This window comes from Dysidea avara, chromosome 1 (assembly GCF_963678975.1).
Source record: "Dysidea avara chromosome 1, odDysAvar1.4, whole genome shotgun sequence".
NCBI classification, from domain to species: domain Eukaryota; kingdom Metazoa; phylum Porifera; class Demospongiae; order Dictyoceratida; family Dysideidae; genus Dysidea; species Dysidea avara.
In genome coordinates this window covers 55,345,020-55,373,018 of record NC_089272.1, presented here as the reverse complement: position 1 = coordinate 55,373,018, position 27,999 = coordinate 55,345,020, and the positions used below count along the sequence as shown (strand labels likewise).

At 37.1% G+C, this 27,999-nt stretch overlaps 4 protein-coding genes across 5 annotated transcripts in view; 1 reads left to right on the top strand and 3 right to left on the bottom strand.

The window, feature by feature from the left end:
- LOC136236181 (uncharacterized) overlaps window positions 1–27,999 on the bottom strand; it is a 179,563-nt gene that overhangs the window by 4,834 nt on the left and 146,730 nt on the right. The gene's annotated exons all lie outside the window — the stretch shown is intronic.
- Window positions 1–27,999, top strand: part of LOC136236255 (uncharacterized) — a 157,619-nt gene that overhangs the window by 36,985 nt on the left and 92,635 nt on the right. The gene's annotated exons all lie outside the window — the stretch shown is intronic.
- On the bottom strand, window positions 2,780–19,128 carry LOC136236162 (E3 ubiquitin-protein ligase TRIM71-like). The gene is made up of 5 exons (XM_066026273.1): window positions 19,037–19,128; window positions 18,116–18,184; window positions 17,913–18,065; window positions 10,229–10,542; window positions 2,780–3,710 (listed from the first exon to the last, which is right to left on the bottom strand). Exons 1-5 carry the CDS (start codon window positions 19,121–19,123, stop codon window positions 2,855–2,857), a joined length of 1,479 nt encoding a protein of 492 aa, XP_065882345.1. The 5' UTR covers window positions 19,124–19,128; the 3' UTR covers window positions 2,780–2,854.
- LOC136242053 (52 kDa repressor of the inhibitor of the protein kinase-like) lies at window positions 11,031–12,953 on the bottom strand. The gene is made up of 2 exons (XM_066033428.1): window positions 11,699–12,953; window positions 11,031–11,406 (listed from the first exon to the last, which is right to left on the bottom strand). The coding sequence occupies exons 1-2, from the start codon at window positions 12,868–12,870 to the stop codon at window positions 11,031–11,033; spliced, it is 1,548 nt and encodes a 515-aa protein (XP_065889500.1). The 5' UTR covers window positions 12,871–12,953.

Here is a 27,999-nt window from a genome sequence, read left to right as displayed (position 1 = left end):
TCAAACTCACCCTTCAAAATAATTTGGCAGTATTGATTACACATAACCAAGCCTATACACCATGATCCCTACTATACAGTACTACCATACTGTATGATTAAAGTATACGAAGATTATAACCATTTGTTTAAGATACAGTACTTGGTATAACTGACAAAAGTTTTCAATTATTTAGTGTTGAAGTCATTTGACTGTTAGGTCATTTCAGTTGTGAATGTTGATATTATTTCCTCTCATTTCACTTCCAGAGTCATCTCCTAAAGATGATGGAGTCATTCCTAAAGATGATGATATCAGTACAATACTGTCTGGAGTGACATTTACTCTCAGTGGCTTCAAGGACCCATATAGGAGTGAACTGAGGGACATGGCTACTGATCTGAGAAAACACTACAAACCTGACTGGGTACACAAGCTAACAGCTAGATAGAAATGATGTAGTTGTGATAAAGAAGACTTACCCTCTTACCATAAGGGATGACACACTTGAGGATGATTCCAAGAAGGAAAAGCTTCCATATCAAAGCTACCAGTGGGTGATGATTCTGCTGAAGAAATATAGAAGCACCTAGCCAGTGAACTAACAACAAGGTGAATGTATACAACACATACTGACATACTACAAGTATATAAAATGATCTATGTTGGTTTTTGAGGGTTATTTTGATGAAGTAATACTATACAAATGATTGAACTCTAAGGTTAAAGAATCACAATCCTTAACATGCAGTATTGTTACATCATGTAGGTAGATATTTACATCTAACTACTCCTTTAAGACAGTGATCAGTGTTGTAAGTGGGCCTGGTTATCCGGATTATCCGGGTCATTTGGGTCACATTTTGTCCGGGTCAAGTGGGTCTTATCTACTTTATTGAATATCTGGGCCTGACCCGGATGAGATCACGTGTGACTATAAGTTAACAAGCTCGATTGTATTGGTGGAAATGCAGTTGTAAACACTCAAGAAACTTACATGGAGCTACACCCACCATTCAGGAATATGCTTTGCTGTCTGTGCGGGGTATGTAAAGCCACACCCATTTATTGGAATTGTATCAGCTGTTCTCTGTGAACATGCATGGCATCACCAGATCCGTGTTGCTACTTGAAATGTAGGTTACTAACTTCTGGAAATTCTTAATTGCTGTAGCTGCATTTAGACTTACGTGGAGCCACACCCACTTGATAATACGTAGCTACTCACCTTTTGCAGACAATCCTTTCTATAGTGTAAACAATGCAGGGCTAACTAATGGAACTTGTGGATTTTAATATGGCTCTTGAGGTACGCCTCTATTTTAATTAAAACGGGTCACATGCAGGTCAGATCCGGGTCCCATCCGGATAACTATTTGGGTCAGTGGGTCAAACTGGTCAACAGTACTGACCCACTTACAATGCTAACACTGACAGTGATGATTCACAACTGTAGTGTATGTGTAATAATTGTAAAAAATGTTTTTACTTCTGTATCCTACGTGTTTGGTTTGTGTTACAGTGAGGTGACATGTTGATCATTAATGGAGGGATGATGAAGGGAGTTACTCTACCCGATAATCACCATTGACTCTGATGGAGAACACTGAAGATGAAAGGTGAAGAAAGTTGAGTGTTGTGTGTACATGCGTTAAGGAATGTTGAAGGTGATCTGTGTTGAATACAGGTGATTGTACTAGCCACTCCATTAACTGTGTTCTGTGATTGTGCAAATTAAATATGCTACATGTAAAGTGTGTATGTACATAACAGGTTTTTGCTATTGATTTCGTCCCATTTGCAATAGATTTCATCACCTTTGCAGTAGAATTTGTCCCGTTCCCAATTGAATTTGCTGGTTGTGCAATTGATTTTGTTGCCTTTACAGTAGAATTCCTCCATAACAAGATTGGCAGCTGCAGTAAACACGAAAACAAGATGTACCAGCTGCTCCATGATCTTGTTGAAGTACAACTATTGTAAACAACTCTTTATAAGGTGATGATAATTCTTAAGCTATGGCTTCTTCAGCAACATTTGCAACTGTGCTTTGCAATTGGTGATGGGTGTGGTCACTTGCAAACAAGCTAATTAACTTGACAGACAGCTAATGGCTTTGTGTATAACCAGCTCTAGTGTCTCAAGTGGCATTCTCCATGGTGAAACAGATTCACCTTGTGATGAGCAGCTGGTTTCTTGCAGTCAATATAGTTATGACAAATTCTTGTGCAAACATGACAAATTCTATTGCAAAAGTACTAAATCAATTTCAAAGCTGATGAATTCAATTGTAAACAAGATGAATTCAACTGCAAAGGCAATGAACTTTACTGCAAATGGGACAAAGTCAATTGCAAAAACCTGTAACAGCTGTGTAATAGGCACTAGTATTTGTGTATAATTCATTGGAGTCCCATCAGTCTCTATAATAATATTGTTGAACTTCTTTTGGTAAAGAAGTAGCTACTTTGTGACTAGTTGGTGTATACTTCACGGTAGCTTTTGTTTGTAGTTTTTCCAGTATAAGTGTTGTACATGCTAATTATATAATCCATATTTTTACTGTTCTTTCTTTCTGTAACTCCTATTTGACTGAAACATTATCAACCCACTTCTTTACTGCTCTATGTAGACGTGGCTGTATTTGTAGGTCACATAATAAACTTCCCAATTGGTCTGAGGTGGTTAGTTCATACCACATCATCTCCCCTCACACACTAATATGTACCAATCAACCTCTCACACACTAATATGTACCCCTCACACACTAATATGTACCAATCAACCTCTCTAGTTAGAATATTATCATATCATGTAAACAAGTAGTAACCATGGTAATAATAGATTACATCATATAAACACATAATAAAATAATTTAACTATTACTGATAATTTGTAGTCTATTGTTGTATCCCTCCACAACATAAATAGTTCCAGTAGAACTGATGGATATACCAAGAATATTATTAAATTCTCCTTGTTGATATCCATACTTTCCAAACTGGTGGATCAACTGATGGGTGGGGCTCCATACTTTAATACTTGTACCAACATCACCATCAGCTATGATGTGACCATCAGGGCTAACAGTAATGGCCCATGGTCTGTGACATGTTATCCTACTAATAAAACTGCCAGTATGACTGAAGAGACTAATATGATCACCATGATAGTCACTAACTAACACTCTATTGTCAGTATCAATTGCTATTCTAAGAGGAAACTGAAATTGTCCAGGGTTGGACCCTTTACTGCCAAATGTAAATGCAAATTTATCATCTTGTTGGAATACCTGGACTCTGTAATTACCATTATCTACAACATACAACATTTTATTACTACTGAAGACTAGTCCTCTAGGTCTATCAAACTGGCCATTGTTGTTCCCTCTATTGTTACCAATCACTGATAAGAGTTTTCCTTGTAGGGAATACTTCTTCACTTGATGACTACCCCAGTCACTAACAGCTATGATGCCATCCTTACTGACTGCTATACCATCAGGATAGTTCAATCTGTTGTCACCACTTCCTTGTCCAATCACTGATAACAATGTCATGTTACAGTCAAACACTATCGCACACTTGTTAGTCTCATCAACAACAACTACTTCATCGTGTACTCCTATAACAACATCATAGAGATTACCAAACTTGTTCCCTCCATAATCAGTCACCACACTACAATCTTGTTGTCTCATCTTGCTGTAGTCTCTCAGTGCAACTGATATCCTAGAGTAACATGACAGGATCATGTGATCTACTGTACACTATACTAAAAGTACTAGTAATGTCACTTCCTGTATGCACGGGAAATGTTATGACATCACTTCCTGCATGATGGATCACGTCATATAAACACAAGAGGTGTAACATACTGTATAGTGGGAGAGTACTTGTGTGATGAAGAATTTCACTAAAAATATTAATACCTACATATTTACCATGTACCAGGAATTTTCACAGTATGTGTGGTTTGTCAGGATTTTTGGATTTAAATTTAAAATCACGGATCACTGTTCCTCAATTCGAAATTTTTCATTCTTGACCACATAGCTAGCAAATTATCTGGATTGATTTTTACTACAAGCGTCATACCGATTGTTAAAACATGTCTACACCAAGTAGCACAATAATAACAATCCGTGTGAGAAGCATAGTGTAGTCTTGTAGTAGGCCATCTTTGTTATGAGCCACATCCACTTTAATATTGGGAATATGTGACACTGTTTGTAAGCGTACATGGAGTACACGTATGCCTACAAACAGTATATATCACACACAGTAATGTATCAATAAGGTGAGTTGATAGGTGGATGTGTCGAAACATAGATTTTCATGTTATAAAGTTTCACGGTAGCTTTACTACCTAAAAAAAACTTATGTACCAAAAAAATTTCCTGGTATATGGTATATTGTACATCATTCACCAAACTATTGGAAGCAGTTATACATCGCCATGGTTACTACTTGAAATTGTTAAAGTTTCCATACAGTTGTCATTATCAATATTATTGGGATACTTCTTTATTGGCTGGTTTATGGAAAAAATCTTGACATCTCTTATAGGTTTTCCTTCTGTACACGCCCACCAACCTGGTAAAACTGAATAAAATTAATGATTTGGCTGGAGTCAAGGTTTTTGTGGTTAACAGCAAAAATTTTATCCTTGACTTCCACGTAGTGTAATAATACATTTTGTGATTGTTTGCAAAACTACCAATATTTTGTATTTGATAGTTATACCATGGCCATGAGGGATTTGCCTGATATATATACCCAAGCAGGTCAAGGACATATATATCAGGTAAATGTCAAGTGGCCATGGTAGTATATACCACTCAGGTATGCTCACCTAATACATGAAGGAAGATTCACCACATTACTTTTATACAGAGGTTTGTAAACATCAATTGTGGGTTTAACTTGTGTGCAGCAAAACATGATTTTGGGTTTTGCTGGTTGTAGTGATACCATTTCTAACCAAATAACCACTTTGTAGATGTCTAAAGTACTCTAAGGTGTTAAAATAATTAGAGATGTACCGATAAGGATTTTTCAGTTGTACCGATATCCGATTAATCTGTAACTAAAAGAGCCGATACCGATTATACCGATTCGATTATTGTATATATAATCTGAAAAGTGTAATATAGAACTACAGGTGTATAGCTACTGCATGATGCATATTCTAATGATATTTAACGAAAACAGAAGTGATGTAAATATAAGGCACAACTATACCTGGTAACCTTTGGTTGGTGTGACCTCTATTACACAACCCAGACAATTAGGCACCACAAATATTTTAATACATGCTCCTTGTCCGGTTACTCCATGTTTTGATTAGTTATCAAGATGGCTACTATACACTGATTATCAGTTTAGTTTTCCTGTGGTGTAGTTCTTTATTGTTAAAGTGTAACAGCTACCAGATCTGGGCCAGTAAGAATACTATAACACAAATAGCAGTACTTATACATGTGCAGTGGTATGGCTTCTTGTAACTTATTCCTATAATGGAACGGTGTAGAGAGGCTTTCTATTTGTTTGTAGTAGTGAGCAAGAATGCTTTCCATTGCTGCAAATAATGGTACTCATATTTGCCATGCAAAATTATTGGCAGCGATATCGGTTTTCAGGGGAGTTTGTAAAAGGTGGAATAAGGAATAGCGGAATAACGGAATAACTCGCATCACAACGAATGGGCATTTATATGGCTTATGCAATGTTAGGGTGATTGTACTGTTACAGCTGTGAACTCATCCCTCGTAGATATCCTTACAATGTAGGGTGATTGCGTGTACTGTTACAGTTGTGAACTACACTGCTTCGTCGCTCATAGCCGTCCTAGCGAAGTGATTACTATACGCTCTTACTACTACTGTATGTAGCTAAGTATCATTGCGCTAGCACAGCTAGAATATACAGTAGTTAGCTATTAGTTTCGTTTTAAGTCTTCATCCTTCCAGTGGAGGGATGAAACAAAACGGCTGTCACACCCCCTTTTGCTCGCGACATTGGTACCATACTTTACATATAGTAGTAGCTAGTAAGAGCTATAGTCAAATGTAATTTTGCACTTCGTAAGCGGGTACTGTATGTTAAGTATGGTACCAACGTCATGAACAAAGGGGGCGTGACAGTCGTTTCGTTTCATCCCTCCACTGGAAGGATGAAGACTCGAAAATGAAACTAATAGCTAACTACTGTATATTCTAGCTTAGCTACATACAGTAGTAGTAAGAACGTATAGTAATCATTTCGTTAGGACATCTATATGAGTGACGAAGCCAGGGGCGTAGCCAGGATTTTTTGAAGGGGGTTCCAGCACCAGCATTGAGTTACTAGCAGCAGGGGTCTGGGGGCACAGCCCCCAGCCGCTGAGAGACTTTCAATATTTTAATAAATCAAAACTCAACAAATTGCTATATTTTATGCAAAAAGTACATTAATTATGATGCATTGAGTGCCCCTGGGATGAAGGTAGTACTAGATAAAGTCACCTAGTGGAAACAGACAGCATAACACATAGAGACACATATAGTAATCTGTAAGTGATGGTTATATCTCACTGTGGTATAAGTGTCATGAATCCACTGATACAAACAAATGACAATCAAAACAATATAACTATACAAATATGCATAGCATGAATTCATTTTGCATAACACAAGTGATAAATTACTGGAGCTCTATATCTTTAAACACTGCACACCAAAGCTATAGCAGTATAAGGTCATACCAAGTTTTGCATTTAATGTTGGAATGTCTGAAAAACTTCATATGGACATGGATATTTACATGCATGTTCTATTAGAGTATACCTGACTGCTCTATTAGAGTATATACCTGATTGCTCTATTAGAGTATATCGATCTTTTTAACAAGTTTTGAAGAGGGCTCATGTTACCTCTGTAAATCCTTCCCTGAGAGATGAATGTAAGTTTTATCAATTGTTGCGCTGTGCCATTACACTATATTGCTCACTCATTTTGTCCTGCCACACTAAATGGTGTGTTAAGATCCTGCCTGCAGAAGTCTAAATTTTACAGGGGGGGGTCCTGAACCCCCCGGAATCCCCCCTCCCTACTCCCCTGGAAGCAGTGTAGTTCACAGCTGTAACAGTACACGCAATCACCCTACATTGTAAGGATATCTACGAGGGATGAGTTCACAGCTGTAACAGTACAATCACCCTAACATTGCATAAGCCATATAAATGCCCATTCGTTGTGATGCGAGTTATTCCGTTATTTCACTATTCCTTATTCCGTCTTCTACAAACTCCCGGTTTTCAGAGTGTTTGTGCCAATTATCGATATGGTAGAAATTGCCATATCAGCAACCGATCCAATTACCGATCTGATTATTGGTACATCTCTAAAAATAAGTACTTAGGAGTATAGGTTGATGATGTGTGAGCCATCTTGTCATATGGTTGAAATGTGCTTTGTAAAAAATGATCCTCACATTGTGAAAATGATTATTAATTTTAGTGATGCTTAGTAACTGAAATATGCAATACTGAGTCGCTCAATTATTTTTCCTTCAAGACAATGCTTAGCCTAACTAAACCAACATGCAAAACTCAAACCCACAATGCAAAATTTTAAGTAGCTCAATATAAAGAATCAAAGGGAACTAATGCTTTTATAACTGCCTCAGCATCAAAGGCAGTTGTGGTCAGGGCCATATCATGCTAACCACAAAGTGATATCATGATATTGCCCTGTAGTCAGGGCAATATAGTCTTGTGGTTTCCTTTTATCTGCAGTGTAAAGTGGTAGAAAATAGTTGATAACTTCTTCACAGTACTCTATCTTATGGAGTTGACCATTGGATTCTCCATTCAATGACAAATCATGCCATATACAGCTCATGTGAGTCAAACATTTTTATAGGTGGCTATTGACATGATGCGTGTGAAGCAAAAGAAAATATGATCTCCATTCTTCATGGCATCATAACAAGTTATACTTGTCTAAGTAGCCCATTGAATAAACCTTTCCATTGATATAGGGTTTCCGTTAATATCAGAAGACAAACTTGTCTGTGCTGGTTGTTTAGAAGCCATTCTTTACACATGTGCTACTTGTATTAACGTGTTTACCTTGCTTTGAAAACAGTTGATATATTGGCCTATGCGGCTTTAAGGATTAATACTTTGAAGCTAAATAGGGATGTGATGATTTTGCTGGCAAAATTATTGGAAAATACATAGCTAAAAAGTCAAAGAGCAAAATGCTAGAAAAATGAGTACCAAGAAATGGCAACTTAGTACATTTTGTATGAAAAGATCAAGATACTCTAATAGAACAGTCATGCAGAGTATTAGAACAACATATGTATGACACTAGAATGGTCACTAGAGATCAATATACTCTAATAGAGCAGTCACACATGCTTGTAAGCTTGAGATATTGCAATTAATTGTATTAATGGTCAGAAGTTTTGAGAGCAAAATAGGCAAGAATTGCTGTAAAGAAAAATAGGTGGAAAATACAGTAAACTCTTGTTTATCTGTACCCTTGTTATCCAAAATAGGAAATGACTGTTCTATTAGAGTATTTTGAGTACAAGTGTATGTTCTATTAGGGTGTTTCAACTGAGCACTGCATATAAATGTATGGGCTTCAATTATCTTAACACTTTTACCATTGCCTGAGACATAATGGGGTTTGGAAAATCAAGGTTCTACTGTAGGCTCATCCCTACAGTTTTCTGAAGGCATGTAATAAGCTATATTTTTGTATTTTGTGAGCACTTGTATTCATTAAAAGTTTTGGCCTGTGTTTTTGCCAAAGGGTAAAACCCTAGGTACTGTTTTATTCCTTATTACATCACAGATAGAATGGTACAAATTACATAGCCTTAGCACTCACTGTATGGAAGTTACAACACTTTGTTTACAGACATGCATTACTGCTGAAATATCGGCCTAATCACCGAGCCTGCGAAAATAGGGCATGTGGGCACATGATTTTTGCCTACTTTTCAAACTTTCATCACTCAACTTTTTGTACCATTATGCTATGGCAATGTAATTTTGAACATCTAATAAGAATTTAATTGGCTTTATGATGCAAGTAACAAAATCCTAATATTCTGTTCCAGCACTGAGATATGACCTGTACAGTTACGAGGTGTAGTTTGTGCCCACATGCCCTGTTTTCACAGGCCCAGTCACCTATGTGTTTTCAGTGCATGTTTATTAATAATTGTGTGCGGCTTTAAGGGTTAATTATTTAGGCTATACAAGTACAATGGACTGGGAAAATTATTTTTGTACCTACTGTTATTCAGTACTACAAAAGATCAAAATGCTCTAATAGAACAATCACAATATCTCTAAGAGTTATCATACTGTCCTTATCTACTACCGTAGACTCCGGTTATTAAGCGTATGCACTTATAATTTTCAGAGGAATTATTTGAGAAATACACTACGCTTGTTAAGCGCATGCGTTTAATAAGTGATTGTAACTAGTTTGTGCTAGGAGAGTATTACTCATTCCCACCACGTTTTTCTAGCAATTTAGTTACCAGTGTTCAGTCAAATAGCTTACTTCAGTTGAGGAAACAACAATCCTGAAAAGTCAGGTACAGTTATCGTTAATACAGTGGGTGGTATCTGCTCGACACGTGCCTGGCGAGGTATCGAGTGTACTGTGACGCTTCTGGTGTGTTCTATTGGTATTTTACTACCATTCTACATAGTACTGCTTGCAGGAGCGATTTCAACTATATGTGCTTAACAGTAAGTGTCTAGCGCAAGTATTCCATATGCACTTAACAAGCAATAAGCACTTAATAACCATATGCCCCTAATAACCAGAGTTTAAGGTATTCTTTCTGGCTACTCTTCACATAATAGCTATCAGCTGTTGTCAAAGAAATATACCTGTGGTCTGCTAACTTTATTAAAGTATTGTATACTGGATAGCATTTTCTGTAAGTCCGATGTTAATCTCTAAATGTGACTGTCTCTACAAAAACCTATCTAGTTAACACAAGTTTGCTAAGGCAGTCACAAATAGTTAATGCTTCGCATTTGCAATAGTGTAAGTAGCACATGCACACACATTCCTATTATGTAGACAGACAGACAGACAGACAGACATTTAAACATACACAGGCTCAATGACTAGTACGTACATTAATAAAAGTACAAGTACTTTCAAAGTTTTTACTGTATTATAATCATCTCTCTCACTAAACACTCTAATAGAACACACATTATTTCTTACTTGTGAGGACTGCCTGGGATGTGTTGTCCATCAACTGCAATTGATATCACATGATCTCCAAGTGTCCTGGGAGTGAAGGATACTGTGTAGTCTCCACCACCAATGTCCAGGACAGGTTTAACTGCTACTGACTCAAAGTTTTTGTTCATCACTAACACTTGTATGGTACCAGCCCTCCCAATAGTATTATCATCATTGATATCTATAAGTGTTAATACTAGTGAGTTTTCTTTGTTAATGATCACCACTGCTGGAAATGATACTTTACATTTACTGGAGTTCAAAGAAAATGATCCTCCAAACTTGGCCAGTTCCTTTACACACACAAATAGTAAGGTTAAATGAACACTGTCATGTTGTACATTATTATTATAATTATTATCATTCCATATTACATGTTAACAATTATCAGGGAAACTTGTATATATAGGATCAGGCCCGTAACCAGGGTTTTTGGTTGGGGGGTTCTTTTCAGGAAAATGTGGACCCTTTTAATATATACATTAGCAAACTTGTTAGGTTAGCTGCTTTGGCATGTGAAGCATGCCATTTCTAGGGGGGTCTGGGGGCATGCCCCCCCAGATATGTTTTGAAAATTAGGTGTCAAAAGATTGAATCTGGTGACAATTTTATGCATAAAAAACTAAATGCAACAAAGTATCATTCATTCACATTATGTACACACAATGAGTTGTATAATGTGCAGTAGGTTAGTTTACATGTAGTGTATATATCTACCAAATTGATTGTACAAAAATCATATGAGTCCTTATTTATGATAACATTTCTGTCCATTTAGCTATTATAGAATACACTCAAATTCAAGTCTGCGTGGGTGAAGTTTGGCAAAGCTATCTACTACCTTATCAAGATCTATACAAAAGTCATAGTGAATATGAAGAAGAGCAAGATTTGAAAGGCGATCTTTCCCCATTGAGGCTCTCATAAAATTATTTAATCGTCTTAACCCACTGGCACTTCTTTCACACTCACAAGATGTGACCGGCACTGTGCAGGCAATCTGCAATAGAATGTAAATGTTTGGAAACATGTCTTTATCACATTCTTTAATTGCATCTGCAGCTGATGATGGCCTCTCCTTATATTGTTTCGGCATGTACCGGTTCTTCCATCGTTGGATCTCCATTTCAAACAATTCAGGAGATGGAAGATCTGAACTATATTGGTTTACACATGCACCCAAATCTATAGGCTTTGAAGAGCATAAAATGGATGGAACAAGACTAAAATGTCTGCGAAAAGGGCTCTTATAGCCTTTCCAATTGCATATATATGGTAACCCATAACTTGACTGGTGAATATGGTACAAGCCTACAATTTGGTCACTCAACAACCCTAACCTGGCAGTAGCTGTGGGTGTAATTACATCGTGATAGCTTTAGTAGATTAGGAGTTATGATTAGCCAAACATGGATAATTGGAAAGGCTATAAGAGCCCTTTTCGCAGACCGGGTCACTAATAGTTTAACAGCAGTAATAGATGAACCAGAGAATTGTTGGTCTATAAACATGATGATGTGATCAAGAAGCGGGATCGCAACATTCCTCTGGAAATATTCACAGGGAGAAATGGCTGGAGCATTACTGCGATGCTGTTGTCTTGAAGCAATTCGAGGCATTTCAACTGTGCTACCAACTTTATTTGTGATTCTACAAGCATGCTCAAAAATATTTGCAAAGCCAGAGTCAACATTTTGCCACTCAAGTTTGTAGACTCTTGAAATTTCAGCTATCTGCTGGTGTGCTTCTAGAATATCCAGTGCTTGTTTCTGCAATTTGACTGTAATGCCAGCCAAATGTGATAGGTACTGATAGACAGTAAGAAACACTATTATAAATTCAAAATTGGTAATGCTGGCTAACAATTGTTGAGCATCACTACGGGATGCAGTATCCCAATCTGCATAAGTGTTACCGTACTTTTCTAAATGTCGCTTAATCCCAATCATTTCCAGAGCCTCTGTAACGAATACAAAAGCTTGGTAAAAATGCTGATAGGCACTTTGCCTCTCAGCCCACCTAGTTTTACACAGATCTAACAAAGGCTTTCGACGTGTCTCATCGACTAGATTATGTTTGACAATAACCTCAAGCAATCCAGATCGTTTAGGACTATTCCAGAAAAAACGACAGCAACTTTGCATTCGATCCAAAACATTCCTTACTTGAGGCAAGCTACAGCTTTTACTGATGACTAGGTTAAGGCAGTGACCATTGCAGTGAACATATGTGGCTAAAGGTGCTTCCCTTTTAATCCGTCCCTGGACACCCACTGCATCTGAAGACATGTTACTAGCACCATCATACTCTTGGCCTCTCATATTTGATGCTGGGATGTCATTATCTTGCAAAAATTTCAATATTGCTTGCAAAATAGCTTCACCTGTGATTCTCTCCAAAGGAAAAAAGGCTAAAAATTCTTCTCTGATGTTATTTTGCTGATCTAAAAACCTAACACAAACAGACAGGTGCTCTATATTGTGAGAAGTAACCTCATCAGCCAGGATGGAATAATATGGTGAAGCATTTACTTCATCTATTATACTACCTAAAATTTGCTTTGCCATTACATCAATTAAATCATTTTGAATTTTTGGTGAAGTATTAGTGGCATTCCGCATTGCAGGTGCCTGCAAGTGATCCCTCAACACAGCATCTAAAAGCTTTAACAACGCTAAAAAATTTCCGGGGTTCCCAGATGCATCAATTTTTTCATTATCGCCTATGCACTGCCTACCACAAAACAATACTGCACTAGCCAAGGATTTTAGTAATAATTGGTTTCGCTTAATGTTGGCAGCTACACGTGCATCTTGGCATGCTGTTATGGTTGCATCTGGATGCTCAACCGTGTGCCTAAAATTGTCAGCTAATTCCATACAATTATGGTGATACACTGAACCAACATGTTCCTTGGTTTTCTCACTCTTTATTCCATATTCGAAAGGGCCTACTTACAAGGTAGCCTTTTGAAGAATCCTTGCAGAAAATAGCACAGAAAATACAAAACATGCCATCAACATGCTCACTATACACCAACCAAGGATTTTCTTCCAGCCATGCATACCTAAAACTACGATTACATCCACCCAGATGCTGGGAAGGAAACACATGATTTTTTTGATGGCACTCTGTGCTTTGTTAACAATGCATATTTCTGAGCAGCAGTAAGAGATTGCATAGCTCTGGTGAACTCAGTAGCTGATGCAGAACCTGCATAAATCTCACCAATATCCAATATTTGTTGAGTAGACATTGCTGATTCTTGCAAAGTAGTTGAGTGTGTAGCCTCAGTATCAGGAATCTCAGTGGATGAAATTTGATCCGACTCACTGGCAATCACAGTTTCAGTCAACACATCATCTACATTTACAAGCATAATGATAGCTACAGATTGAAATACGCATTAATTTATGAGTGGACAGTCAGATCCACACTTTTTGCTTATAAGCTATAGCAAGAGCTACAGGGTATATTCCAAAACTTAAACTTGCAGGGAATAGCTAGTTAGCTACATTAACTACATGAGGTGGCCACTTAGTATAATAGCGGTAAACTGGTACAGCTAAGCATGCAATTACGTATGTTCTACGTAAAGGATCCCCCACTAGCTTTAACTAGCATTGCCTGAAGTTTCATTTGCCTGATTGGGTGATATTAGGACGCGTTCAGCACTTTCATGTGAGCTTCCAGGCGGTCCACTATCGACGACCACAGCTACTGTGTGACTATCCAACGCTCTACCTACGTTCTCAGACTCCTGCTTTTTGAAAAAGCTATCCAATCGCTGGCATGATGCAGTTGAGCGTTTCCTTTCCCGAGCTAACTGCTTTTCTCTTCCCATTACCAGATTTACCTTGAGATTTACACGAAAGACCACAATCAATTCCTCAAAACCACACAAGAAATGAAACCCACAATCAATTGCAATCTTGCAGGATCTTTTGTAATTGTGGGATTTACCCCATGTACTCATATGGAGTAACTACCGATCACTGTGGCACAACTAAACTAAGGTGAGTAGTATATAAAAGTGGACCTCTCTGTAAAGAGGGCGGTTCGTCCGAAGCTACCGAACCCCCCTGGGTACGGGCCTGAGTAGACAAGTTGTAGTTTTCAAGATCCTGTGCTCATGATACAGTGAATGTTGGATTTGAGCTTGTTGATGATTTAATAGGTTGTGGGTGATTCACCTGAAAGCACAAAGGACTTCAGGACTGAGTGCACAATTCGCATATTTTCAGACAAATCACCTTGTAGTATATTCCAGTTTGGTGACTCATCTGAAAGTGTTGGAACTGCAGAGATGCTTCTCCAGTGTATTTATATGAGACATGTGAAATAATGGATAATGTAAGAACAACAAGAAGGTGTTGCTGAGGTCAAACATAAAATGACATGAGCACACAAAACTCTTCTATTGTTGGTATACAAATAAACACAGAAAGACTGATAATAACTAGCAGAAGCAAAAAATTTAATTAGGAATTTTAAGTTGGATTAGGCAAAGAAAAGTAGTGAAGCAACATAGGCAACCTTCCTTGTTTCATGACTTTTTAGCTAGTTCCTTGTTTTTATTTCACTCTTTTCTTGGATTCCTAATTCAACTTGAAATTCCTAACCTTTTCTCTACTTTTTGGTTTACTTTTTAAATAACATAATTATGACAAATGAACTGCATTAAAGGAATAGCTGTCACCAGGAATGCCATAAAAGTATTTTTGCATCAAAACGCACACCATAACAAACAGAGGTGGCCATTAACTCTCTTTTTGAAGGGTATCCATTCGGCAGTGAGTAGTGAGGACTGGCTACTCGGGCCAGAGATCCTTAACCTCTAGCTTAGCATTTGTGAGGCCTGTATAATGCACGGAACAGCAAATTCTCGCTCTTTGTAGAGACAAGAAAACTTTAAGCTACAAATAATGCTTTTTTTCAGCTATGATTTGCCTATTACACAGCATTACAAATGAAGAACAATATGAAAAATGTCTCTGCAGTCCATTCATTACTAGGGAAAATAAGGGCAATGAGCATAATAGCAACACAGCCACAGGAAGCCACATCACGCTATTGCGAATTGACAATTCTGTTGTCAGTAAAAAATCTTGAACACAAAGGAGTCCATGATGTGTGTATTGTATGTATGTATTGCAGTTGGTAAAAAGGCTCTGGGATCTTGGGAGAAAGTGATGTTGAACAGTGAAGTGATCAAGTCTGTAGCCTTATCCATTGTCAAGTTATGCTGGACTGGAGGTATCAGTTAGTTAGTCTGCTTAGTCAGTCAGTCTTGAAGGAAGCATAAAATTGTGCTTTGTTTTAAAATTTTATAAAACTTTTTGGAAGAGTTTAGGGCTGGTCTGAGACATTTTTGGGCTTGGCTGTGCCTAACCAATGTTGCCAAGCTGTCATGAATGGAAAACATGAAGCTGGTTTTAGTGCAATGTTTTGGCTGAAAGCTCAGTTCTTCATGGTCCGTGATATACAGTATGACCATACTGTGTGATGTTGTAAGTACAGCATACAGCACACTGGCTCACTTCCATAAACTAAAACCCACAATTGATTCTGTGAAGTGTCACTATATTAAAGCAAAGGAGACACTACAGTTTCTTTAAAGAAATCTGATGATTTCTGAGAATGCATTAATGTAGGTGGTATCCAAAAACATAGTCTATCCTAGGAGGGTTATATTTTTGATATACTACCTGTGTTTCTCATTAATGCACTCCTGAGCACTGATAGCATTGCTCTTGTCTTACTTTTGAAGTGAGGAGTGAAAGTGGTATATTACCCCAAACATTCACAACAATAGTACTGTGGTGTAGTTAACATTGAGGTATAACCAAAGCTGTTGTCTTAGTGATAATTAGGATACTGTATTTGCACAAAGTGATTTAAAGAATGAGGTACTCTAATAGAGCAGTCATGTTGTTAATATGTAAGTTTATGTTAGCTACCTTGTTCTCTGCAAGTTTCAGTAAATTACAATTTATCCACCAGATTTAAACCTCATTGATTTTCTGTACACACACCAGTGAAGACATTTTATACCAGTCCCAGTGGACTGGATTACTCACTATAAAGTTTGTGAAATTGAGAGAAAACCACAAAAACCAGCTTGTGTTTAAGGTACTACGTGTGGAGTATATAATAAATAGTCTCCTGCATGCAATTCTCTGATGCATCTGGTGCAGCTGTCTATATAATATTCTTAGTAGTAGCTGTTGCTCTTATATTGCTGTGGCTATGAATAATTTACATACATGTAGCTTATGGAATATTGTTTATTGTTTTATTAGTCTATTGAACACGGTCCTTACACAAGTCTTGTCATGTACATGTACACTTGTATGGTTGCAAAAAATCATGAATATTATTAATTATATTTTAGAAATGGATCACATGTATTTACCATACTATAATAAAGTTGGAGAGTCAACGTACATATACCCTATTTGAAATTTTTGCCATTAATACAGCAAATGTTAACTGGTTATGGTCCACAGCCAGCTGGCTACTGATATAACCACAATTTTGAAAGACTTTCATAACTGTATCTGTAACACAAGCATACACAGGTGGTATGAGAGGCAATTGGTATATCAGCAGAGAAAGGCTGAGCTTTGATATTCAGTCTCTAGCTTTGACATAGGGCTCTCAAGGCCACCTGTGCTGAATGAAATACATATAGGAAACATCTCTACAGTTACTCAAGACAGTTAATGTATCTAGCCTTGTGTTCCAGCATGCCATAGTGCTAGTGGCTGATAATTATAGAAATCTACTTGTAAAAAGCAACCAGTGCAAATTAGTGGCATGGTTGTGATGTAACTGTGAAGTGTATTGGTGTGGCTATCCATTCATGGTAAAAAGCTAATGCAAATTTAATAGTGCTCAAAGATCAACAAATTTTGAAAAATGAAGTGGCTATATTTACGGGCCCGTAACGTAGGATTTTTTTGCTATATTTACGGCATTCCTAAGTGCATTTGTGCAAGCATCTTGTGACTTAGTCGGACACAGTGCAATAGCCAGTTGTTTGTTGTATAACTTGAGTACCAAACACACTAGTTGTATATAGGTAAGGTTTTGGGTGAGTTCGAGGCGACCTATATGGTTGGAACAAGCAAAGCGAGCGTCCTGGCGAAGCTGGGCCAACCCAAGCTCGCCTCGAACTCACCCAAAAACTTACCTTTATACAGACAGTGAAAGTTATCATTGTGTTTAACAGGCAAACGTCAGGTTAACGTTAGGGTTAGGGTCGGGTTCAGCTTTAGTTTCTTCTTCACTGGTATGGATTAGACTATATAGTATTTTATAATTATAACATTTAAATAGTACAAAAGCAAGAGGAGAAGCCAGCAAGCACCGGTGGTACAGTGGTAGAGCGTGGGCACTCCAAACCTGGATGTGTGAGTTTGAACCTCGGTCACATTACACCTTTTCTTCGTTTCTTATACCTTTTTGTGTCACAATTTTTTCTAAGTTTTTTTTAAATAGCAAATGTAACAAACTAAGTCACAAGATGCTTGCACATGTGTACTTAGAAATGCTGTAAATATAGCAAAAAAATCCTACATTACAGGCCCATAAACATAGCCATTTTGTTTAAAAAATGATGAAAAAATTGGTCGCATTTTACACATATATACACACATACCAGGTTAGATTTCATTTCTTGATATTTAACAGCAACTAATTTTAAGTCACACTTTGACTTATCCAATTCTTTGAATCTTTTATCCAATAATGTTTCTGTGGTCATTATTTCTTCAAGGAGTTGAGTAATATTTGCCTTCAGTTGTTCAATTGTCTATTATAATATTACATCATTACAAGGTTACTATACAACCTCCATGTTACCTTATCCTTCTCCTTGACAGTAGACTGTAGTTGTGAGATCTGCTCCAACACATTATCATATTCAGGTACCTATTATTGTAATGAAGTTCAATAATGATAATGTATACAACATATTGTGGGTGGTGAGGTAGTTGATTACAACAAATGTAACTCTGTGTGGATTAGTAGAGTAGTTAGAGATGTGCCAATAAAATGAGCATTTGTTTGGAAAGATAGGCAGATGTTATTGGAAAGTGGACACTGAGGAACAGCAACTTAGCATATCATTTATGACAAAAGGAAAAAGAAAAAAAAAAGAATCACTAGAAAGTAGAGAGCTGAAACAGATATCCATATTATCCATATTATCTGGATAATAATTTATAATCTGAAGCCATAAGTATAGTTTCTAATAATTTTATGGCAAACTTTCCTTGATAGCTTCCACAGTTAATAGGAATGTTACATTTGTTTCTATTTGAAGTCCACAACAACTATACAGTGTTTTTATATAGCAAGTGATGATGTCACTATCCCCAGGATATCCGGAAACATTTTGTTCAGGGTATCCAGATAGTAAAATAGCACAGCCTTACTGGAAAGAAAATAGAAGAAAAAATCAATTATGGGGTCATCCCTAAAGGAATGATATCTAATTAACGTTTTTAGTGGGAAGTACAAACCTTATGTCCCTACTATTAACCGATGGTGATGGTACCGTAGAAAGCACATTAGAGTTGTGAGGGTATAGGAAATCTAGAAATTTGGTATCATTCTGAAGTCACTTGGCAATGTCATTTTGGTATGTATAGACTGTTCTATTAGAGCAACAGACTGTTCCGTAAAGAATATTGACCTTTTTACAACAAAGGTTAGACTACCATCCATTCAGGAAGTCCACATGGTACCATGTTAGAGCACAATCTAGTGTAGGACTATTACCTGCATATGTTGGTTGTTTGGATCACTGTCCTGTAGTATACTTGCTTTATTCTCTTCCCTTTCACATAACAGATCTTCCACAAACATTGGGATCTCCTGAAATGTTCATTAAAATATCATTATGTAGGTAATAAATCACTAACCTCAGGGTAAGTAACAAACTTTGTAGTAACTTTGTCCATGTTGTTCTATAAAACAATGGAAATTACATTACAAACTACACACTGCTATATTTAACATATACAGATATGTACAAATGTTTGAGGTATGTATTTTTTACGGTTTCTTGGCTGTCACAAAATTTTCATCCTCAAAATAATAACTGTTATCAGAGTTAGCTATATGCTTTCTAATAGGTACCCTTAGTGAAAAAGGAGTGATCCTCAAAAATAAAACCACTCAGTGCACACAAATTAAATACCTCAAAATTGGTGTGTATATGGTATCCTTCATTATTAAGCATGATTTTACACTAGCACTTTATTAGATTAGCAAATCTCTAAGGTTAAATGTAGTGTAAAATAATTTGTGCACATTAATTGATTATTTACATATAGCTACATAGCTTCTTATAAACCAAAGGAGAGCTAGTATTGATCCACACTTATGTATCATGTAATTATGGAGTAAGAGCTACTTTTATAAGTCAGCATATACATAAAGCGGTTTTTGCTAAAACTTACAGTTCCAGTTGTGATTAAAATCCGAGGCAAGATAAACACCTCTAGGATCCCTTCATGATAAAAGGCACTTCTGTTCTCTAACACTTTAGAACCAATCAGTGTTACAACACTTTTAGGAATCAACCAACATAAAACAGTTGAACCATTCTTTGTTGATAATAGCTGTAGGCAGTGTGGGGTGATGTCACACTTGTTAACAATTAATGAACGCACATCAAACACATGTTTAAGAAGACACTGATGATATTGTTGAGCACACTTGACAGCCAATACAGTGTGAGTACTACCATCACAAGGTGTCATACAAGGTGCTGGAGGTGGTAAAGGGTAGGAGGAAAGTTGCTGTAATGGGTCTAACTGAGACTCATACTCATCCAGTAGTTTTAATGCTTCATCATCAAACTCCAGTAGTGTCCTGAGTATGGAGTGGTCACTCCAGGTCCATAATGAGCTCAGAACCTTTAACAGTAATGGAGTATGATTGTACCTCTGTAGGCTCTTTATAAACTCAGCAGGAAACAGTGAAATGTCACAGACACCACTAGCCATTAGTTTACTACAATGTTCTATTATTATCTTAGGATCACAATGTTTCAACAGTTCATTCAGTTTATCAACAAGTTTAAGAAACTCTTCACTAACAGTTGAGCATTTGAAATATTTGATAGTATTTGGCTCTGATGATAATCGTCTTTTTCTAGACTTCTTTGGTGCATCAACAGTACTTACATTTTGAGAGACATCACCACAAACACTTGGTTCAGTAGTATCAGATGACAGAGACTGTCTGCTAGATAGAATCTTCATAGCATTTAGTGCTATATACAACAATGAAATACATGAAAAAACTATTATACCTGTATATGGGATTGTGGATACACAAAACTGGATTATTTATTTATTTATTTATTAATGCTTTACAGATCAAATAACACAAGTACAGAACATTAGACAAATCAAAAAGGGAAATTACATGATCTGAGGGTCAGCTAGCCACCAGTGCCAGCTGCCTTAAATTAATTAACTGCTTAGCTACTTATTTACAACTAAACATTACTTACGTACAGAACAACTACAAAATATTAAAGTTACATGAGTGGAGAAGCTTACTACAGTTCCTACAAAGACATAAAAAAATGCAAAGTACAATTACTGTTAGTGTCAAAAGTATTTGTAAAATGATTCCATAAAAAAATTATAAGTTTATGTTTGATAGTAGGGAGGGAAAGGGATAAGTCAATGATAGGTAATGCATTCCACAATCTAGGTATTCTGTAAAAATAGGAATTTGCTGTAATGACATTGTCAGAATTTCTGTGGCATAACTTGCTGCTGGATGATCTGGTACGACTGTTGTTGAAGCAAACATGGTCGGATATGTTGAAGCTACTAGTAGGGGAGTTCAAAGATTTTATTAGAAAAAGAACATCATGTAATTCTAACACATACATCAAAAGTAAAAGCTTCAGATGAAACAATCTTGTTTTGTAATCCATAGTATAGTTATTCAATATAAATTTAGTTGCACGGCGCTGGACTTGCTCTAACAACAAAATGTCCTTCATAAGATGGGGTCGCCATAAGGCAGAACAATATAAAAGCTTGGATCTCACTAGAGTCAGATATAGTGTTTTCTAGCTTGAATAGAGAAGGTGTTCTTAAAAGTTGGGTGGAGTAGGCCAAAGGACTTATAAGCCTTAGCCACTGTAGAATCAATATGACTGGCCCAAGACAATTTTTTGGAGAAAACTATTCCGAGGTCACGATGTTCTGTGACATTAGATAGTTGAACACCATTAATGAAATAGTTTGTGTCGTGTAATGTGACCTTGAAATGTAAAACGACACACTTCTTAATACTGAAAGAGAGGTCATTATCAAGACTCAATCCATATAGGGAGTTTAAATCATTCTGAAGTTGGTTGGAGTCAGTGATACAATGGATTGCCTTAAAGCATTTGAGGTCGTCAGCAAACTTAAAGATTGTGGAATTCTCAACTTTATCACACAGATCGTTAACATAGATTATGAACAGCAATGGTCCCAAGATGCTACCCTGAGGTACACCAGATTTAACAGGTAGAGAGCAAGATAAACTATTATTGACCAAAACACGTTGACTACGGTCAGACAAATAGGACCGTAGCCATGACCACACATCACCTGTGATGCCAGCAGACCATAACTTCAACAACAGTTTAGTATGTGAAACACTGTCAAAAGCTTTGCTGAAGTCAAGGTAAATACTATCAGTTTGTTTCTTGTCAGAACATAGATCATCAAAATATAGTAACAACTGTTGCAAAGTAGATTTGTTTTTACAGAATCCAAATTGATGGCGTGATATGGAGTCTGAATAGAAATCAAGAAGTTTGTTATGTACTAGTTGTTCTAAAACTTTAGATACATTGCATAGTAATGAAATAGGATGATAGTTTTTGACAGAAGATTTATCACCCGACTTGTAAACAGGTATTATGTTGTGGCATTTCCAGTCACTGGGAATGACACCATTTGCCAAAGACAGAGAAAATAGATGATGTAGAGGTGCAGTCAATGAATCAGCACAGCTATTTAGGACTTTAGGTCCAATAATGTCTGGACCAACAGCTTTAGAAGTCTGTAAAGATCTTAACTCTTCAAATATGTCTTGGAAACTGAGAGTAATATCAAGAATAGCACTGGATGGAATGGACACCTCTTCTAAATTTGGTAAAGGGGTGGCAGCATCAGTAAAAACGGAGTAGAAATATTGGTTAAACAGTTCAGCCTTATCCTTATCTGACACAGCTTTTACAGAATCGTTGACTAAAATTGAGGGAAGGGATCCAAACTTGGTGATACTTTTGATATAACGAAAAAGTTTTGGGTTCTTAGATTGTGCGTAACTGTTAATCAGTTCTTACTCATAAGTTTCCTTTGCATTATATAACTCTTGTTGGGTGAGCTCTTCAAGTTGGATCAAACGTTGTAGGGAGGCTAGAGTAAAATGACGACGTAATTTTTTACGAAGAGTATGGAGACATTTAAGATGAAGTCTAATTGTTGGAGAAAACCAGTTGGGATACTGAGTGGGTCTTAGTTTGATTTTAGGAATGAACAAGTCCATGCCACTAAGTAATAGTTCCTTTAATATAGCCCAGGCACTGTTGACGTCAGTAGTATTGTAGTAAGCTGTTAAGTCACAAGTAGAAATGAACTGATTCAAACTGATGTAGTCACTTTTAGAATAATCGAACACATATCTTGCTGACTTATGGATGGTATGAGAAGAACTGTAAGAAAATGAAAATGTAATTGGGTAGTGATCAGATGAAATACCAAACGAATTGGAAGAATGAATAAAGAGATTACTAATGTCACTTTTGCAATTGGTGAAAATTAAGTCAAGTATATTACCACAAATGTGGGAAGGTTGATCCACAAGTTGGGATAAGTTAAACTGGAATGCCAAATCACAAAGTTGATTTGAAAAAGTTGACGATCCAGACAGGGTAGCCCAGTTAATGCCAGGTACATTAAAATCCCCCATAAGGATAAGTTAAGATGAAACGGCAATGACACTTTGAAGATAATTGATTAAACTTTGTTTGTACTCATAACTAGAGTTTGGGGAATTGTAGACTAAACAAACTGTAACAGGATTATTTAACCCAAGTGAAACTGTGACCAGTTCCAGGTCTTTGGGAGAGTTGACAAGCTGGCTGGGTATGGTATTCTTTACAGCTAGGAGAACTCCTCCCCCTCTAGTGTCTCTATCCGCACGATAAATAGAGTAGTTAACTGGTAGAATTTCATTATCAAGTGTAGCATTTGTAAGCCACGTTTCAGTTAGTCCAATGATGTCATGATCAGAAGTGTAAACAAAGTTCTGAAATGTAGTAAGCTTGTTAGGCAAACTGCGACAGTTGTATAGACAAAGTTGGAGATGTGTGCCTAGTCAGTTATTATTAGTATTGGCATTTGAAGGTGGAATAGGGATATTAGTAGGCACTACTGCAGGAGAAGGATCAGCATGGACAAGCACAGACTTTGAAACATATCCATGCTTTTTTCCTTTAACAGAAATGGACCCAGATCTGATTTTAATATCGATTTTGTTAACACCTGACTGCATAAGAGACCATCTTTCCTTTAATAGGATAGCTTCTTTCTGTTTTTCTTCAGGAGACATGTCAGGCTTGATAATACTTTTGTCTTCAATGGATACTCAATTAGAAAGAACTGAGATAACATCAATTGCCCGATTAAGTTTAAGCAAAAGGGGTCTTGGACGACCTTGGTCTTTCTTGTATTTTCCCAGTCTGAGACAGTCTCTCACGGAGTTGGCATTAATGTCTTCATCGACCTTGCATAACACAGAATGACCTTTCTCGATATCATGTTTTACTCTTTCAGGTCGAGATGTTCCATTAGGGCATTCCTCAATACCATAGATGACTAGGTTGAATTTTCTGTCACTAGTTAGTGATGAGGTTGGAGTAGAATGCTGAGTAGTGACAACAGTTGACTTGCTATTAGAAACTTGTCTTGTAGGTGCACCTGGAGCATCAGCAACAGGCGCAGCTGATGATTGTTGTCAATGTGACGTTGAAGGGTTAATTAAAGAGGAAAGCTCGGAAACGAGCTGTTTTAGCTTAGCTATCTCACTGTTTTGCATTGGTACAGTGCAGTGGAGACAGTAATATGGTGAGTCAGATTCAGCAGCTTTAGTAAACTGATCTTTAGTTAAACCTGCACATTGCCTATGCACATATTTTTGGCACTCACCTTCACAGAAGATCGATTCCTGACCTGACTTGAGGCTGGCCTTACAAACGGGACAAAGAGAATTCTGACTTTTGTTTTTCTTCGCAGCAGCGGTAGTATCCGTGGGTAGTGGTCTTTTCTTAGATCTGTTGTTAGCCATTACGAATCAATATTGTATCAAACAAAGGAAAAATCACGAGGAATGTTAAAGATAATTAGCACATTATGCATTATTGAAAACTGTTTACATGTTTTTCCATCATCATCATCTCACTTATACATGCAAATAATAATGGTACAAGCAACCAAATTTTGTGCACCATATTCCTATAGTTCATTATAATGTTGAAAATGTTGAATTTTGACTAATACTAGTTGTGGACAAGATACATACCATAATAATTGTATATTCAGGTATGCTATAAAATGTATGATATTACATTATGTAGCTACTATATGTATATATGTTAAGTATTCAATATAGCTACAGACTCACCATAGATCCTTGTGTAAAGGATCTATGGACTTACCATCATCCAGTGGAATCTTTATATGTGGGTGACTCTCTTGTAGTAGTTTACTGAAAATTTCCAAACTGGGATCATCCATCAGTTTAACATATCCCAGTATTAATTGGTTCTTGTGATAACCAGTAGGACCACTATTGATCAGCTCAAGATCATGATCAGTTAGTAGACCATGGGACTGCATCACAGGTAGTAGTAACTCATGATTTAAACTGATCAGTAGAAAATCAGTAAAGTGATCTATCACTTGTTGGGGGGTTGCTACAAAACAAAACTAAACATTTAGTTGACTAGTCAAGTTAATATACCTGTAGTATTGGATATGTGCTCCTCAGTAAACTTTAACTCATCATTTTTGATCACATGATCACCAATACTGAGGTAAGAAATGTCTTCTAGGTCACACCAGTTTTTGAAAGTTGATAGTCTGGCATGAGATGCTAATTCAACAGGAATTAACCAAACAATTTCAATGGAGCCCTTGATCACATTCTCTAGTAGCAGCTCAAGATCTTCAACATCAAAAATCATCTGTAATTTTGACCAGCGTTTTGTAATATCTTCAAGGGTGATGTCCTCTACATTTTTATTCCACTTGTCTCGTACTCTTGTGTAATAATCACCAGTAATTTCCATGCCTGTAAAATCTTCTAAGACATGTGTAAGCTTTTTAGAAAATATGATTTTTTTATACTTATCAATGAGTTCTTTGGCTTCAGGTTGATCAGAGAAAGCCACCATTTTTTCAAACATGCGCACATTTATCCAGTTGCAATGAGGAGATAAAATCAGCACTTCCAATAGTTCATCTAAGTTATTTGTTGAATTTATTTTGTCAATAAGATCACTGGGTAGACTGTTCAGTTTTGTAACAAGCTTATTCGATTTCATACAGGCACTACGTAATAGTGTAAATTCACAATCACTTGCTTTCAAAAAGTTACCAATTGCATGAGCAAGTTGTAGAAACATGTTCTCTACACTATCATTGATGTTAAATTCCACAGGTGAGGCTGGTGGCATTGACTTTCTTTTGTCAAGTTGGTGCAACTCCTGTTTAATTTTCTCTGCTAAAGAGTGTGGTCCTAAAGTGCCAAAGCTTTTCAAAACATCTAGCATGGCATTAAGGCTCACATCAATACCACTTTTAAGTTCAGAATCAATGGTACTGAGTAGAGAGTCCATTGTTACCAATTCCTTCTGCTCAGCTAATACGATCTTCCTTGATATAAAATGATCCATGAACACTTCTAGTTGTACTATATTTTTTATGTCAACACGATACTTTGTGAAAACATCATGTGCTGATAAAGTAACTGTAAAATTAATTTAAATAACTGTATATGAAACATATTATGCTACATGACCTTATTACCAAAGTAAATTTAAACCTGAACCACAGTAACAAAAATTATGCAAACACATTAAAAGTTCAAAAGGCTATATTCAAAAATCATATAGTACACTGTTAAAATGAAGAGCAACCACAACTCTCTAGGAGTTCCCAGTGTAGGGAGGATTTAACACCCCTGGAGAGTAACCATTACTCTAAAGGAGTAACTGGGGAGTAACACATGCTCTGAAGGTGGTGTTGCTTACTCTTCAGAGTTATGGTTATTCTCTTCAGAGTGTTGGTTACTCTCCATGGGGTGTTAAATCCTCCCTACACTGGGAACTCTCAGAGTGGTGGTTACTCTCCACGGGGTGTTAAATCCTCCCTACACTGGGAACTCTCAGAGTGTTGGTTACTCTCCATGGGGTGTTAAATCCTCCCTACACTGGGAACTCTCAGAGTGTTGGTTACTCTCCATGGGGTGTTAAATCCTCCCTACACTGGGAACTCTCAGAGTGTTGGTTACTCTCCATGGGGTGTTAAATCCTCCCTACACTGGGAACTCTCAGAGTGGTGGTTACTCTCCACGGGGTGTTAAATCCTCCCTACACTGGGAACTCTCAGAGTGTTGGTTACTCTCCACGGGGTGTTAAATCCTCTCTACACTGGGAACTCTCAGAGTGTTGGTTACTCTCCATGGGGTGTTAAATCCTCCCTACATTGGGAATTCTCAGAGTGGTGGTTACTCTCCACGGGGTGTTAAATCCTCCCTACATTGGGAATTCTCAGAGTGTTGGTTACTCTCCATGGGGTGTTAAATCCTCCCTACACTGGGAACTCTCAGAGTGTTGGTTACTCTCCATGGGGTGTTAAATCCTCCCTACATTGGGAATTCTCAGAGTGGTGGTTACTCTCCACGGGGTGTTAAATCCTCCCTACACTGGGAACTCTCAGAGTGTTGGTTACTCTCCCTGGGGTGTTAAATCCTCCCTACACTGGGAACTCTCAGAGTGGTGGTTACTCTTTATTTTTAACAGTGTAGGTGTTGGGGATTTAAAGTCCGGTAGGCTATATCCAAATGATACAATGGAATGGCCAATGGATAGACAATAATGATGTAAATAATTAAACTCCCATGGTTGGCATGTATCCCCTAAAACTCTGTACATTCTATATTGTACATGAACACTCTATATTATACATGAGCACTTATGATTTGCAATATAGAAATCCCATCCCAACCTGTACACTTTGTTTTATTGAGAATTAAGTTTGAGTGGAATTCATGAAAATGTGCACAAAAGGACTTAATTCAGAAAACTACATGGCAGCATAACATAGTTCTCATAATATCTGATTAATATTTACAACTTGCATACCCCACACATGGCCACGCTCTGGTATCACTACTTTTTGCTGTAGTTAACTCAGCTTTACTTGGGCATGCACTTTTTTATGAGTTTAGCTGCCTTTCCTTTGTTCATCATTATTGTACACATGAAAGGCGGCCAAACTCAAACTACTCATTGTTATCAGAGAGTCTATACCCTTCACTTTATTGAGAATCAGATTTGTTTGGTATTAATGAAAATGTGCACAAAACGTCTTGAAAAGCAGCAGCATAACATATACGTAGTTCTCATTAACATTTGAACAATTGTGCTATCCTTT

Excerpts from the sequence above, each read along its gene's own strand:
- LOC136242053 (XM_066033428.1), bottom strand. The coding sequence starts at position 12,870 with ATGCGGAATGCCACTAATACTTCACCAAAAATTCAAAATGATTTAATT. Across the intron at positions 11,407-11,698 it reads GTTAAACTATTAGTGACCCG|TTCAGATCTTCCATCTCCTG; the intron begins GTCTGCGAAAAG and ends AAACCAATATAG.
- LOC136236162 (XM_066026273.1), bottom strand. The coding sequence starts at position 19,123 with ATGTTTGTGGAAGATCTGTTATGTGAAAGGGAAGAGAATAAAGCAAGT. Across the intron at positions 18,066-18,115 it reads CTGTCAAGGAGAAGGATAAG|ACAATTGAACAACTGAAGGC; the intron begins GTAACATGGAGG and ends ATATTATAATAG. Across the intron at positions 3,711-10,228 it reads ATCCCAGGCAGTCCTCACAA|GATATCAGTTGCACTGAGAG; the intron begins GTAAGAAATAAT and ends ATGTTACTCTAG.